Source organism: Erpetoichthys calabaricus, chromosome 4, assembly GCF_900747795.2.
Source record: "Erpetoichthys calabaricus chromosome 4, fErpCal1.3, whole genome shotgun sequence".
In the NCBI taxonomy this organism is placed as follows: domain Eukaryota; kingdom Metazoa; phylum Chordata; class Cladistia; order Polypteriformes; family Polypteridae; genus Erpetoichthys; species Erpetoichthys calabaricus.
In genome coordinates, this window is record NC_041397.2 from 106175836 (window position 1) to 106192996 (window position 17161).

Genomic DNA, 17161 nt, shown 5'->3' on the forward strand with positions numbered 1-17161 from the left:
GCAGGTCTTTTTTGTATCGCAGGTCTTTTAAATGTCTTCTGAGAAGATCACATATTGCCGCTTTTGCTTTCCAGGACAGGATTTCTTTTTATAATAGAGAGATGTATGTCAGTCCTCATGTGAATCGCCTCCACAGCATCATCTTCCAGGCCCTGCTAGTCTCTGTTGCCGTACCATCTTGTATTGATACCTGATTTTAAAACTTCTGCATAATTTCTTCTGGATTATTGTATATATATACAGTAATCCCTCCTCCATCGCGGGGGTTGCGTTCCAGACCCCAATCCCCCCCCCCCAACCCCCCCCCCCGGGAAAGGTGAAAATCCGCGAAGTAGAAACCATATGTTTATATGGTTATTTTTATATTGTCATGCTTGGGTCACAGATTTGCACAGAAACACAGGAGGTTGTAGAGAGACAGGAACGTTATTCAAACACTGCAAACAAACATTTGTCTCTTTTTCAAAAGTTTAAACTGTGCTCCATGACAAGACAGACATGACAGTTCCGTCTCACAATTAAAAGAATGCAAACATATCTTCCTTTTCAAAGGAGTGCGCGTCAGAGAGAGAGAGAGAGAAAAAAAAGCAAACAGTCAAAAATCAATAGGGCTGTTTGGCTTTTAAGTATGCGAAGCACCGCCGGACAAAGTAGCTGCGAGGAAGACAGCATGCATTTTTCAGCATTTTTTAGAGGAGCGTCCGTATCCTCTAGGCCAGTATGTGAACAGCCCCTCTGCTCACATCCCCTCCGTCAGAACGAGAGAGAGAGGAAAGCAAACAATCAAAAATCAATACGTGCTGTTTGATCTTTTAAGTACGCTAAGCACCATGCGGGAAGCATATCGCTTGCAAAGCAGCCACGTGTAAGCCCAGCAAAGAAGGGAGCACTGTGAAGGTAATCTTTCAGCGTTTTCTGAGGAGCGGCCGTGTCCTCTAGGGGTGCGAACAGCCCCCGTGCTCACAATATATTTGAGGAGTTTTATTTAATACATAATACGCGCTGTGGTTGGGTAGCTTCTCAGCCATCTGCCAATAGCGTCCCTTGCATGAAATCAACTGGGCAAACCAACTGAGGAGTGTATCAGAAATTAAAAGACCCATTGTCCGCAGAAATCCGCGAACCAGCAAAAAATCAGCGATATATATTTAAATATGCTTACATATAGAATCCGTGATAGAGTGAAGCTGCGAAAGTCGAAGTGCGATATAGCGAGGGATTACTGTATATGTATAATCTTCATTAGTATAGATGTTTTTGAATCCTTGATTAGACAACCTCAGAGAACCAACTGTCATATATCAGCCTGTGTCCCATTCCCAAACTTTTCCTAACATTAACATCAAAGTCGTTACCTAGTAAGTGCTGAATAATGTACATTTTAACTGTCACCATCCCAAGTAGTTTTTGTTATAATAGCTAGCAGATGTAAATACGTATGTGACATTTGGTAATAAAGCAATTAAAACTGACCAGTGTGACCCTCAGTCCACAGTGGCTGCGCTGGTAATCAAACAAAGGTCTTCAGCTGAGAGACAGCTTTGGTATTCACTATTTCACTTTCGTTATATCGATCAGCAATTAAACTCTAAATAACATAGTAACTCTTGCCAAATCATCTTGCCTTACAATTCATCATAGAGACACTAGCAGTTATCAGTTCAGTTTGTTCCTTAATATATTCGTTACTTCCATGTGTAAAAATAACTAATTTTTTGTCTGTATGTGTGTGATGTGCTGTATATAAGGTGGAGCACCGATCAGATAACCCAAGTAAAGGCCTGTTTTACCCTGCACTGTTGTTCATTTTCTGTTCATACTTCTAAATAGTTTTAAAGTTTTAGATAATAACCATTCCAAAGTAAAACTGTTCTAATGCTTAGTGATCACCCAAAACCTAAAGTCCAACCCCTTTCTTTTAGTCACTGAGAACATCATGTAAGTAGCTTTGAAAAGGCTGGAATACTCTTACAAAGCAATATAGCCTTAGAAAATAATGAAATCAAATAAATAAATGTGAAAGAATGAAAGGGTGTTTTTATATATAGTGCTGCTAAAAGATGTCATAAAAGCACACTGGATATTTGTTATTTGTTTCAGAACTGTGTTGGTACCAGTATTGAGGTCCAAGATCTGGTAGTGATACCAAAGTCAAAATTTTAGTACTGATCCAACATTATAAGGACGTATGTACTAATGTCAAGACATTACATTACATCACATGACAATGCAGGACTCTGCAGCTGCTAGGCAGAGTCCTAAATGTGTCCACTGTGTAATGTACTAAAATCAAAGCCAGCTGGCAGGTTGAAATTTACAAATGATACATTATTGATAAAATATTGTTTGCTTGCACAGATGACTCTGGTCAATTTCTAACTTTAGGTATTCTTTATAGATTTTATGCTGCTGAATCCAAACCTGGAAAAAATTGCTCCATCACATCCAGTTTTGAGAGATGAAGGTTTAAGATGAAAAACACTATTTTAGAGGAAAAAATGTAATTAAATTTTTCAAATTTAGGAGCCCAGATTTTATCCTGATTGCCAACTCTGTGACCAAAATAAAGATGATAAACTTTTTTTCACAAGGTGTAAGTGACCTCTGCTGTGTTACCAACGTGAATTTCCCACAAATGAAGCAAAAATTCTCTGGTTTGTTTGTGCAAGGACACAACATATTTCACTTTCACAAAAGCACAATTTTAAAAATAAAATGACCTTCACTCTCAGAGAGCTGAGGTGCTACTGAGCAGCAGGAGTGAAAGGCAGAGTTTAGTTCGCTAGTGGGATTCCCTTTCACATCCTTTAGATTCTATCTATCCCTTCTCAAAAATCTGTAAAACAAGGAAGGGTGTGTATTCTTTTACTGTTTGCGTACCCGGTCAAGACAATGGATTGATCAACCCAACCTTATATATTTCTATAAAAACTATTTAAATAACTCATTTTTCTCTCCTGGACAATAAAATTTAGCTTTATAAGTACAAATACTTGGCTATTTTGAAGGAATAAAAAGAGGCAGAACAAAATGTGTAGCAAACATTTGATTTTAGGTTGTTTCCATCTCAACTAGTACTAATGATGACAAATACTACCATTTTTCACCTCAAAATATACTTTGAATAATTTTCTGAGCATGAAAAATATTTAATAATAAAAAGTACTACTAAACATGCAGAGTTTTTCAGTTAATCTAGTATAACATGGAAACAATTTGTGGTACAGAAACTCCAATTTCAGAAAAGGATTTATCCCTCCTAAATCAAAAATATACACAAGTTTGTTTTGCAGATTTATTTTTGGGTGCTAATCCACTTTAGTCTTCAAAATATTTTGCTCAGATGGCATGTTGCAGTAAGATTAAGACTTTGATTTTAATTTAAACACAAAAAAGCTACTTTAACATGCCATGATCATACGCTGCTTGCTATCACTCACCTCCTGTAGTTCTACCAGAGACCACCTCCAGAATCACATCACAGTTGTCATGTTTTTCTTGAGGAATCAAGCTCTGCAGCAGCTTTGGAATACATAAAAATTGGAAAAGTAAAACTGCATGCACAAAAAATGTTTGTTTCCTAACATCATTAGGAAAGACTGTTTCTTCTCTTTTACACGTGGCACTTTAAAGTATACTTTAATTTAAAATCCTTTAAAATCTTGTGAAATGCACTCTTATCATGCCACCCACCAAGAACTGGGAATTCTGCAGGATTCAAGAGAAAATTAAACACTAATGCTTTATCTAACTTACAAATTGCAACACATACCTTTTCAAATCAGCCAAACTGCTGTATAAAATTAATTGTTTACAGAATTAAATTCACTTAACTTTGGAATAACTGTCAATATATTACAGAGTATATTTCAAACAATACTTAAAGTATATTTTATTATAAAAGCAGTGGCATTAAACATTCAAAATTGTCAGCAACATGTTATTAGTTTACTTTTAGCATTTTATCTTTCTCTTAATAAAAATTACTAACATATGAAAAATATTTTCTTGACAGTCATCACAGTACTGTTTTGTGTTTCTGGTCACTATAATGCTGAGTGGCTTCTAGACACATGACACACATGCCATGTGACCAATGCCACCGTAGCAACCATAATATAATAAATGGCTATATGGTTTAGCATCTGTCCAAACTTTAAAACCTTCCAAAGTACAAACTTCACTAGAATTTTTACTCAAACTTCAAAATATTTAGGGAAAGACTTCTACTTTTGACTTGTTTTGTTTTTAACAATGTTTTTTTTCTGATCTTTGCATTTTTTGCAGTTGATTTAATATCTTATGAATCACCTCAAGCTCTGTTTCTGATAATTCCTCTTCCTTACCCCTAAAAAACTTCCTGTAGATTTCTGCCTTAAAAAATATATGAATAAATAAATATTAAGTGTTAATCTTCCATCTATTTCACACTATCATGATTAAAACAATGCGTAATGGCAACACAGTGAATTGTATTCATATTGTAATATCCTGAATCAATAAAACAGTACATTTTCTTTTTAGTCGGGCAGTCCAAAGGCTGTGCCTGCCTAGTATACTATGTTTCAAGGAGTCTAGAACCCACATCCCTTAACTGGTTTAAGTGTGTTAATAATAGTAATATTAATGGATGAACAGATAGTTAAAGAGTGGACAATGTATATGACCAGAAAATAAAAACAAATTATTTCATTTGTTTGTGGTTCTCCAGAAGTATTGCATGCTACAACTTTCTCTTCACATTCAGAGGACCTTGTCCATGTGTATCTGGTATACTATGATGCCTGGGAAGTCCTGACATTTTTGACAACTTAGTCATCGTTTTTGTTCATATTATAAATTCTACTGGAATTATTGTTGGGTCAAATTAGTAATATGAAAGCTCAATCCTGTACTGCTGCAGTGAATGCAGATTTCCTTTCAAAACACTTTTTTCATTAAAAGTGACACCTTTGTATAAAATGAATTGCTTGTTGAATTAGACAGCTTACCTTAAATATAGTACAAACCTTGCCACATAAACCCACCGTTGTGTGCATCTTCTGACACTGGCAGTTAGCAGCATAAGTTTTGATAGCTACAGTATCAACCCGTTTAGTAAACTCTCTTCACATGCAGCTGAAGCTTATCCTGGTGCTATATTATATTGTAAAGAGCATATCCACCCTACACTGTTAATAAAATCGATTACTCCAATTTCAGGGCAAAATCCTAGCAAACTCTTTTAAGTTTAGTTTAGACTTTATCTTAAAAAAAAGAATCATATAATGAAGATTAAGGAATGCATGCTGCGCCTCCATAGCAAGAGTCTCATTATGCTCTAGCCATCTATAGTTATCCTCCAAGCAATTTATATAATGCGACTCACTCACGTTTTAGCATTGCTCAAAGAGCCACTTCTTAATTTTTTAACTTTGGATCAATAACATGATAGTATTTTATGAATTCAGATAATGCTCACAACCTACTGAATATTCTAGATTCAATAAATGACTGGACCAGCACACTCTCTTTTGGAGTTGGAGTGACTGATGTGAACAGACACTTGCTCTCTTCAGACACAAAATTAAGGCGACCAATATAGTCTGTATTCTTACCTTCTTTGGCAATTTGATTGGGTAGGTTTTTGTTATTTTTACCAATATGTTACCTTCCTCAGACTTTTTACAAACATCTTTGTAAAAGCATTTTTAAGTGTATTTTTAAATTCTCTTTAAATGAGCTCCACAAACCTTTATCACTAGTGCACAAAACTGAAATAAAGTAGAACCACCTACAGTCCACCTACAGAGTTCTTCTTTGACAACACTCTCCAACGTCATTAAACTGCACAAAAAAATAATTTAACATCCTCATCAGCCACCATGAATCCGAAAACAAGCCTGGAGCTCATGTCTCCCAAGCAATGTGGAAAATGTACTTTTAAAAGTAACTTACTCACATTATTCATTACTTACAAAGAAAGTAACTAAATATGTTATATAGTTACTTATTATAAAATGTAATGTGTAAATAGTGTGCTACATTTGCATTTTTGTTTCTTTTGTTCTTCTTTTATTCATCTGATTGGCCAACATGTATTATTAAATCCTAAGTTCATATATGTACCTTCATGAAACTGCCTAGAAACACAGCCAAAAGTGACAGTTTCTTTGTGTTTTATAAATGAAATATATTTAACCCTTCATTTGAGGAGAAGTAAATCACATTTATGCCCTTTTTACATCCCAGACTTGAATCACCAATAATTTGCGGTATAAACACTGGCCACTGCATCACCAGATCACACTATATCTATATCTATAGCAAATAGCTCCATTAAAACTAAATTGACTCTTTATTTATATATTTCTGTTACTGGATTGCATATAGCACAGTCTTTACTGCTTGGCTATGTGACTGAACCCTGCAAAGGAACAGCATACCAGTACATGTAGTTCTTGAATTACACCTAGTGCTGCTGGGATAATAATAATGCAGGTATTTTTACTTAAAGTAAGTGTTGCATTGGGTTACTTTAAAAAGTATTCAGACTGCTTAACACATGTTACTTTTAATATGTCACACTGCTGCAGAGTTTGCATTGCTGAGCTTAGCACTGTACCTGTATGTTCAGCACATCAAGACAAATGTAACCATTTCTGAAATACAGAGACAGATTATTTTAACCAGGAGAAGAAATACGCCAATCACGCAAGCATTTGCCTCAGGAAATTTATCTTATGGACACTTCTACCCGTGGCTACTGAAAGTGTGTGAGAAGCTCAGCAGGTGCAAGGTGCAGTAGACTTGTGCAGACTTCAAAATTTTTAACTGCAACACAGTTAAAGGTTTACATGGCCAAAGACCTGTATTGCTCAGAGAAATCTACCTGCATTAACCAGGTTTCTCAGAGATCAATAACCCGGTTTCTTCCACCAGAATAAAGGTTTACTTGGCATTTTAGACACCAAGTTTCTGTGAATTACCAGTGCATGTAAATGCACTGTCTGACTTGGCTATGTACATATGCCAATACTGATTAAGTAAACATTTTGATTCTTTCACATCATACTCAGTATTACATTATACACCTCTTTTGAATTGCCAAATGTGAACCACTTCTTATTGATTAAGTTTAAATTTCTTCTAGTTGTAAACCAAAGTTCAGCCGAAAGAATTCTTTGCATTATTGCATTCTTAAAACAAAATCATTTACCATATCACATATTCACAAAGCTTAATCAATGCTAGACACCACACAAGTATAAAGCCAACATTATATTATCTACTTGATCTTACTGTTCTCTGGAGTGATTCAATCTGCCTTTTGATTTTTTCCTGTTCATCTTTTGCAAGATCAATCATTTGCCTGTCTTCTGCTTTCTCTGCACCTAAGATTCAAATGACAGAAATCATATTAATATGAAGGTAAAGTCCAAGTCTGTTTTACTAATTGCAAAAAACATACTTTTTGCAGTGGTATATGTGTATAAATATTTTTGAAATGATTATGTAAATTTATTTTTAAAATACTAAATATAAGTAGAGAATACGTTTGTTGGGTCATTCCAAGTAAAATATATCAACTTTCCTGTTGTGGTATTTTTTAGTTTTAGTCACTGGGAAGGATTTGATGATCAGAAATATGTCCAAAAATGTCTTTACTGATGATAAATTTTGTTAAATAGCAGTTAGCTATAAAATGCAGTGCCTGTTGAGGATTCATAACAATTATTTTAACAAAACATTCAGTATAATTAAGTTGTCAATGAGGACATATGAGTAAGATGTTGAAATAAAATAACATTGAAGAAAGTTTTTAATATTTCCCATTGGTTCACTTTGTGATCCATTAGCATTGCTGAACAGGCTTCAGTTTAACATTGCATAAAACTGCATCTATTTTTTTTAACTAGTTGCAGAGAATACTATTTAGTGATGCTCACACAAATACAAATAACCAATATAAACAATGTGATATTCATTGTCCAACCTCCCACAAACAACTGACATGTATCAAATTATATTTTAGATTAATTATGAATATTTTATTAATTATAAATATATATCCATCAAATTTTAATCAACGGTCAACCACTGTAAGATCACAATGACAATTTAATGCATCTCATCCCTTCAGCACATGTATTATCATGAAGCCTTGAAATGCATGTGTTCATAGTCCATTTACTAGAGAGAAAGAGAGTGAACCAAGAATGGAAGGACATAACAGATCAGATAAGTTCTTTAAGGTGGTGTGCTTCAATATGAGAGTGTAGAGTCGATTCACACTGTGAAGATGACATGCTGATTTTAAATGGATATCCACCTAAATGTTTTCTTCTTGTCCTCTTTTTTATTTACTACCTGTAGGAAATGATTACATCCTGTGACACTACAATCACCTTTAGCAGTCTCGAAAAGAACAGCCACTAACCATAACAGGTGCTTTGACCTTCTGAGTTAGAATGTTGAAGGTGGTGAAGAACGCCAAGTTCCAGCACACCACCATTTCCAATAACTGCCCATTTATTTGTAGCAATATTAGAGTTCTGTTTCTTTGATTCAGGTCCACCACTACTTCATCTTCACTATGCTTATGGTTGTAGTGAAAAATTACTAAGCTGGGCATACCAGGTCACCCTCTCCTTAGGAATATTTTCCAGATTCTCTTTTGAGTTTTCCTAGTTTCTGAGAGGACAGTCAAGAGATATAGTTTTATAATCTGTAATAATTCCAATGTGTCCTGGGTTTGCTCCTGACCTACAACCTCAACTTGCATCTTCTCTCAATCTGTAATTGCAGCACTTCCACTAAATTGTACCTGTGAGTTACTCAGCTTATCACCTTATTAGTAGTTATTACTTATTGTAATTGATTTACAGTCATATGAAAAAGTTTGGGAACCCCTCTTAATTATTTGGATTTTTGTTTATCATTGGCAGAGCTTTCAAAGTAGCAACTTCCTTTTAATATATGACATGCCTTATGGAAACAGTAGTATTTCAGTAGTGACATTAAGTGTATTGGATTAACAGAAAATATGCAATATTCATCAAAATTAGACATACATTTGGGCACCCCAACAGATATATTACATCAATACTTAGCTGAGCCTCCTTTTGCAAATATAACAGCCCCTAGACGCCTACTATAGCCTTTGATGAGTGTCTGGATTTTGGATGGAGGTATTTTTGACCATTCTTCCATATAAAATCTCTCCAGTTCAGTTAAATTTGATGGCTGCCGAGCATGAACAGCCTGCTTCAAATCATCCCATAGATTTTCGATGATATTCAAGTCAGGGGACTGTGACGGCCATTCCAGAACATTGTACTTCTTCCTCTGCATGAATGCCTTTGTAGATTTCAAACTGTGTTTCAGAACATTGTACTTCTCCCTCTGCATGAATGCCTTTGTAGATTTCAAACTGTGTTTTGGGTCATTGTCTTGTTGGAATATCCAACCCTTGCGTAACTTCAACTTTGTGACTGATGCTTGAACATTATCCTGAAGATTTGACAGGTAGCAGGTGTTTTTCTTGGAATGCAGTGTTCTTCTTCTGCAATGCAAAACGCTTTTTGTTATGACCAAATAACTCAATTTTTGTCTCATCAGTCCAAAGCACTTTGTTCCAAAATGAATCTGGCTTGTCTAATTTAGCATTTGCATACAACAAGCGACTCTGTTTGTGGTGTGAGTGCAGAAAGGGCTTCTTTCTCATCACCCTGCCATACAGATGTTCTTTGTGCAAATTGCGCTGAATTGTAGAACAATGTACAGATACACCATCTGCAGCAAGATGTTCTTGCAGGTCTTCTCAGGTGATCTGTGGGTTGTCTGTAACCATTCTCACAATCCTGCGCATATGCTGCTCCTGTATTTTTCTTGGCCTGCCAGACCTGGGTTTAACAGCAACTGTGCCTGTAGCCTTCCATTTCCTGATTATATTCCTTACAGTTGAAACTGACAGTTTAAACCTCTGAGATAGCTTTTTGTAGCCTTCCCCTAAACCATGATACTGAACAATCTTTGTTTTCAGATCTTTTGAGAGTTGTTTTGAGGATCCCATGCTGTCACTCATCAGAGGAGAGTCAAAGGGAAGCACAACTTGCAATTGACCACCTTAAATACCTTTTCTCATGATTGGACACACCTGTCTATGAAGTGCAAGGCTTAACGAGCTAATCCAACCAATTTGGTGTTGCAAGTAATTAGTATTAAGTAGTTGCATGCATTCAAATTAGCAAAATTACAATGGGACCCAAATTTTTGCACAGCCAGTTTTTCACATTTGATTTAATTTTATACAACTAAATACTGCTTCATTAAAAATCTTTTGTTTGGAAAACACCCCAGTACTCAGGTGTTCCTCGGAAATTAAAGACATACCACTGTTATCTTTTTTGTTAAAAGTAGAGTAAATTATTATGCAAACTTTTCCATATGACTGTATTTTATCAGTAGTAATTACTGACATTTTGTTTACATTTTGGGAGATTGGGAGTGCTCAAAGTTTACAGTCTCAGATCAAAAAAGCTTAAATAAAGCAATTCTTCTAACAAAAAAAAAATTAAAAACAATCCAGTCTATAAAACAATTGACAAAAAAATGTATTCAAGTGTAAATAACTTATTTTATATTATTGGGACTTTAACAGATGCCAGGAACTACCCTGAATATAAAATTATTTATATACACTAACTAAATCTAAACATTCAATTTTTATTTAATATATATCACTTTTTATCATATAATCAATCCAAAATTAATGCCCAGGATAAACTGAAGCACATCTATACATTTGAGAAACAGAAGGGTTAAATTGTCACCTCAGAGTCATACATTAAACCATGCAGTGGCAAATGAATTACTGACATCATGGATTTATGCTTCTGTTCCACAGCTCGTCATCAGTTTGTTTTACTTGCACCACACTCAACATGTAAAAACACCTTTTAGTCAAATAAATGCTGCATTTCTCTGTTGAGTCAAGCACTATTTACAATGCTAATTATTTTCTTTACTGAAAGTCTATTGCCCATTTGCCTCTGTAAAATTTCTTTAGATTTTGATAGATTGTAACTAAGTGGTTTGCTCTGGTTATCCCCACAATGAGCTACCAGCTCACTTAACACTAGAATACCTGAAGCCTTTGAAAAAAGTCATGTCAGGCCACATTAAAGATACCAAAAAGACATGATTTACCAGCATTTGTGTGTCTGCTTATATCCCTTCAGCAACATCTTTTACAAGTAGCAAAAATTTTCAACGGGTGTTGCAGACTCAAATTAAGTATGTGTTTTTATTATATAATACTGTAGTAATGATAACAGCTCACTACTCAAAACAGAAAATGCGGGGAAAACCTGGGATCAAACCTGCAACGTCTTGATTTAGAGGCAGCCATTCTTACCTTAACCCCACCCATGTGATTGATAAATGGGCTTCGGTTTTTACATATTAACAGCAACATGTAAATTGAATAATTTCTTTTTCTTTGGTTATATTCTTGAATAAAGGCACACTTGTTTTGTTAACGTTTTGTGAAATTATTTGATATTTGAACTTCAGTCTTCACACATTATACATTTCACGTCAACGTTTTAGCAATTTTTACTATAACATGAAAAAGTTTCTGTTTTAGGTATCTGTTCAACATTTCTTGCCTCACATTTCCTGTCACCCTACATTTATCCAGATCGCTGTAGACATGGAACACACATGAAATATATGTACAGTGATCCCTCGCTATATCGCGCTTCGCCTTTCGCGGCTTCACTCCATCGCGGATTTTATATGTAAGCATATTTAAATATATATCGCGGATTTTTCGCTGCTTCGCGGGTTTCTGCGGACAATAGGTCTTTTAATTTCTGGTACATGCTTCCTCAGTTGGTTTGCCCAGTTGATTTCATACAAGGGACGCTATTGGCAGATGGCTGAAAAGCTATCCAGCTAACTTTCTCTCTCTCTCTCTCTCTTGCGCTGACGTAGGGGGGTGTGAGCAGGGGGGCTGTGTGCAGCTGCTTCCTGAAGGACAGGCTGCATGGAGCTTCGCATACTTAAAAGCTCAAAGGGCACGTATTGATTTTTTTTATCTGTCTCTCGCTATCTCTCTCTCTCTCTCTCTCTCTCTCTCTCTTCCTGCTCCTGACAGAGGGGGTGTGAGCTGCCGCCTTCAACAGCTTTGTACCGGCGGTGCTTCGCATACTTAAAAGCCGTATTGATTTTTTTTTTGACTGCTTGCTTTGCACTCCTTTGAAAAGGAAGATATGTTTGCATTCTTTTAATTGTGAGACAGAACTGTCATCTCTGTCTTGTCATGGAGCACAGTTTAAACTTTTGAAAAAGAGACAAATGTTTGTTTGCAGTGTTTGAATAACGTTCCTGTCTCTCTACAACCTCCTGTGTTTCTGCGCAAATCTGTGACCCAAGCATGACATTCTAAAAATAACCATATAAACGTATGGTTTCTACTTCGCGGATTTTCCTACTTCGCGGGTGGCTCTGGAACGCAACCCCCGCGATGGAGGAGGGATTACTGTATTCCAAATAACGATATATTGTTTACCCTATACAACTCCTGGCACCTCACACCCAGATAAACAAACTTGAGCTGGGAGAACTTCAGCTGCGTCGGTAGGAGATTGGATAGCAGGCTGCTTGCTGTTTGCGCTGATTGACACATTTATATAAAAAAAAAAAAAGACGCTGATGTAGAGGTGCAAAGGAATTTAAGGTGGCCCGGCATTAAAACTTTTTAACAGAGATAAAACTTTCTCAGAAACGCGTGCATAACACCAAGGCTCTTCTCCAAGGTTGTTTACATAACACCAAACTTCTTCTCCAAGGCTGTTCCAATATATGTACTTTTACTTGGAAAGTTAAAAAAATTACAATTCATGTTTATCTATTAATGTGACAAAGATAAAAAAAAATAAGTCTATATTCTTGGGATCTAACATTCAACTGTAAAATTTAATATCCAGTAAACCATCTAAAATAAGTTTTATACTAATGCAGTACAGAGGGTGGTGACGCTGCCTTACAGCTCCAGTAAATTTGAAGTGTGAACTGTCTAAAGCCCAATCAAGTTGTTTTCTGTGTGGACTTTGCACACTGTCAGAGTGGCTTTTTCCCCATATACTCCAGTTTGTCCTCACATCCAAAAGACTAGTACTTTTATGGCAACACTAAACTATAACAGTTTGTAGGCACCCTGTCATGTTGCCCTTCCTTAGGATAGCTTAGCAACTGATGCTGTGGAGATAGCTGAAAATGAGCCTATATGATGGACTGAATTTTCCTTCTATTGATATTAAAAATAATTTTAATTTACTGCTTCACTTGTAGTAGTAGCATATTTAAATTATATTTTACAATAACATGAACAGATCATGAATGATTCACATATCTTATGAATGCCACATCTTTCTAAATACCTACCTGATAATTCATTGGTTTGAATACTACACTCCACTTGACTACTGTTAGTCTATTTAGTTTGCTCTTTCTTTGGTGTTTGTGCAGTATTTCACTAACCTATCGAGTTTCAGCAAGGAGGTTCATAAATATTAGTTTTTTTGTATTTAAACATTTACATGAATTTAGGTTTTCTCTAACTAACATAATTTAAGAGGTTACTTTTAAATTAAGTAGTTGGAGGGGTATTTATAAGCACCAACCAACTATTTTCCAAACACAGATAAATTTCTAACATGCAGACAAGTTGAAAATAAACCACCCTTTCATCAGCTATGTTTAGTCCTTCTGCAAGAAATTAAATTGAAGGAAATTTAATTTCTGCTATAAACAGTGAGGATTTGTGTTGGTGAAAAAAAACAGACAGGCTTGATTACTTCATATTTCATACAGCGTTTTAGCACTGGAGTTTTTTTTTTTTTTTCTATCCACCCGGGCCACCTGACCTTATCATTGGACTTGCATTTTGAGACTAAAATAACAATTCTATATTTATGGACTATACTTCTCTTTTTATTTTATATCTATCTTATGTAAGTGTGGATTATTTATTTTTGTATACTATTTACTCATATTATTCTTATCTTTTTCTTTGCTTGTAACTATTTCTTTAACATCTTGTATAGCACTTTAAGCTACATCCTTTGTATGAAAATGTGCTATAGGAATAAATGCTGTTATTGTTGCATTTCCTATGGATCATGGAAGTCATATACAGTGAGAGAAGACTTGATGTTACTAGCTATTGTGCCTGTACTTCCCACAATCCTTTACTGAATAAATGAGTTAGAAAATTAACAGATGTATGGAGGGAAGCAGCTTGAAATTTTTAAAATGTTCCCTTGCCACATAGCACTGTGCTACAAAGCATATGGAACAATATAAAAGGTATGCTGTTTAGCACCTACTAGAAAAGGCAGAAGCCATACCTGCTGTATCTATGTATTGCAAATAAGGACTGACATTGTGATAAGTGAAGATAATTGCACACAAAACAAATTGAAGAATATTTGTCTTGGAAGTGCAGAATCATCTATAGCAAGTTCTTGGGCACAGCCATCAGCAATGTGTCTGTCTGTAGAGAGAGTGTCAACCTCGGCAGCAACATTCACGTCTCTGATCACTCTTTCTATGAAGTTAGTAGACAGATTGGGAGAGCTTGGGGGGAGGTCACTGGAAAAGGGTGTGTGGTGCTTCTGATATCTTTGCAGTCCGGGTGCTTCCTGTTTTGCTATATGGTTGCACGACATGGATGCTATTCAGAAACCTGAGATGAAGACTGGACTCCTTCGGTACTGTGTCTCTTTGGAGAATCCTTGGGTACCACTCATTTGACTTTGTGTCGAATGAACGGTTGCTGACGGAGTCTCGAATGAAGCACATTACCTGCATTGTGAGGAAGCATCAGTTACGGCACTATGGCCATGTGGAGCTATTCCCCGAGGGTGATCCAGTTCGCAAGATTCTCATTGTTCAGGACTCGAGTAGCTGGACCAGGCCAAGGAGACACTTATGTAACACCTAGCTATAGCAGATAGATGGTCATTCCCGGTGGGTAGCACTAGACCGTGTGTCTGCCTGGGGTGTTGCCAACTGAGATCCTGAGCTGTTTCGTCATGTGGTGGGTGTGGCAACATGCTGTACCAGTACATGCTCCCCAACCTGACCTGACCTGAAGTACTGCCTGTGTGCAGTCTGCATGGTCTGCACATGTCTGGGTAGATTTTCCTTCTATACTTTAAACATGTGTACATTAGGTCAACTGACGACCTTAAGATGGCTGTGTGTGTGCATGCACATGTGCCCTGTCCAGGGCTGGTTCATGCCTTGCGCCTCGTGTTGCTGGGAGAGGCACTGTCTTACCCTGGACCCTGGAATGGATACATGGGTTAGAAAATATACTGATGGATGAAAATTATAACACATATTGGCACATTGTAATAAAATAATAAGAACCATTCATCTAATTAGGGACTAGTTTAATTTTCAGCCAACATCTTCTAAATCCTAGAAAGGTATAACACTTAAGTCTTTTTTTTTCCATTGTGTGAAAGAAATAGAAAATTAATGTCATTTTGGAAAAAAATCTATATATATATTATGTTCTCATACTGCAGTTGGGGCCCAAATGTAAAATCAATAGGTATTCAGCACTGTAAATGCACCAAGTTTCATTTCTGAGTTTCAATTTTATCATTGAGTTATCATAAGCAAGCAGAGTTATATCATTCCGAAAGTTGTCAAAACAGGTTGAAGGATGTCTAAAATGTTTACAAGCATCAAAATAATGTAATAATATTCAGTTAATGCTATTTTCATTAGTACACAATTTCTATTATCTTTGTAATAGGGATCAACATGAACAATGCTATCTTATCTATAACAATGATTGAACTTGAAAAAGTTACCCTCCGTTTGCCACTCTTGTAAGCATAACAAAACTAAAGGCGGCTTCAGAAACAACTTAAATTTCATTGCAGATAACTTCAACACTAATAACAATAAAATCAAAAACAAAACGTGGTATTTCCCTCATATGAAGTATCTGGTGTTTTTTGCTTCTACAAAGTAAGAATTCAATATCTTGGTTATATATTTGAAATTCAGCACAGCTGGAAAACATTTAGACTCACTTACTTTGAAGGATAACCTCTACTTCCTTGAGGTCTTTGAGCAAGGATTCAGTCTCTTGAAAAACTGTGACTGTGGGTGACAGCTCAATCTGCCTCCTGTTGAGTGTTCTCCGCTCAGCTTCATTTAAGGCACTGTAATTTAGATTCTGGGTAACCTGCCTGTGTTCTCTAATCAAACTATCTAGGTACCTTTTAACACCATCTTGTTGTAATACATCCAAGAGTTCATGATGACATTGTCTTCTTGGTTGTTTTAGCAGGCTAAAAGGAAAGCCTGCAGGCCACTTGTATGGAAGCTGATAATAATGCCTCAGAGGCCACAGGCTTTGCATCTTTGTGGCATGTTGAAAGACATGAATCTTGAAGAGATGACAGCCTATAAACGATAGGCAGTGTTTCATTCTTAATTTCAAACCTGGGAATTAAAACACATGTACAATATATATTAAAAACAACTTTGGTGCATGTGGGCATATCAGTGCTTCATGCTTCAATTCATGGATTCAATGTCCTATGATCAAACCTCATCCCAGCTTCTGTCAGTGTGAACTATGTTAATTCTCCCTGTATCTGGGTGATGGACACTCAAGTTTCCTACCACTGCCCAAATGCAGTACAGTACATGCATGTAGGATAATAAACATTAACATACTCAAACCCATCTTATCCAAGTAAGACTTGCAGGGCGACAAAAACCATCATGGCAACGCCTGACACAAGCAACGAAACAGCCTAGGAGAAGGTACCAGTCCCACAAAGATTTGGGACTGTTAAAGGAAATTCGTAAGACATGACGAGATACTGTAGTGGGAATTCTCTTTGAGAAATCTGAACAGGGTGGCCACCAAAATGTCGCACGGCAATTTTCTCATAATTAGTCTGACTTGTACTCCCCATTTCAGGTTGATCGTTTATTTATTCCTTTACTCAGTCAACAACACATCTCGTGCATGAATAATTTTTTTGGAGATGTTAAATGGACTAGGGTATACTTAATGTCCAACCTGAACTGATTAATCTCAACTGACACCCACGACTCCCATCAGTTTTGCCGATAAAAC

The 17161-nt window shown here is 36.2% G+C and overlaps 1 protein-coding gene across 2 annotated transcripts in view; it reads right to left on the reverse strand.

Annotated features, from left to right (window-relative positions):
• LOC114650171 (mitochondrial translational release factor 1) overlaps positions 1 to 17161 on the reverse strand; it is a 39654-nt gene that overhangs the window by 21946 nt on the left and 547 nt on the right. For both annotated transcript variants that reach the window (XM_028799649.2, XM_028799650.2), the window contains exons 2-4: positions 16105 to 16515; positions 7282 to 7373; positions 3441 to 3522 (exon numbers count right to left, since the gene is read on the reverse strand). In XM_028799649.2, the coding sequence (XP_028655482.1) occupies positions 3441 to 3522; positions 7282 to 7373; positions 16105 to 16501 (571 nt within the window). In that variant the 5' untranslated portion in view covers positions 16502 to 16515. The remainder of the gene's footprint in view (positions 1 to 3440; positions 3523 to 7281; positions 7374 to 16104; positions 16516 to 17161) is intronic.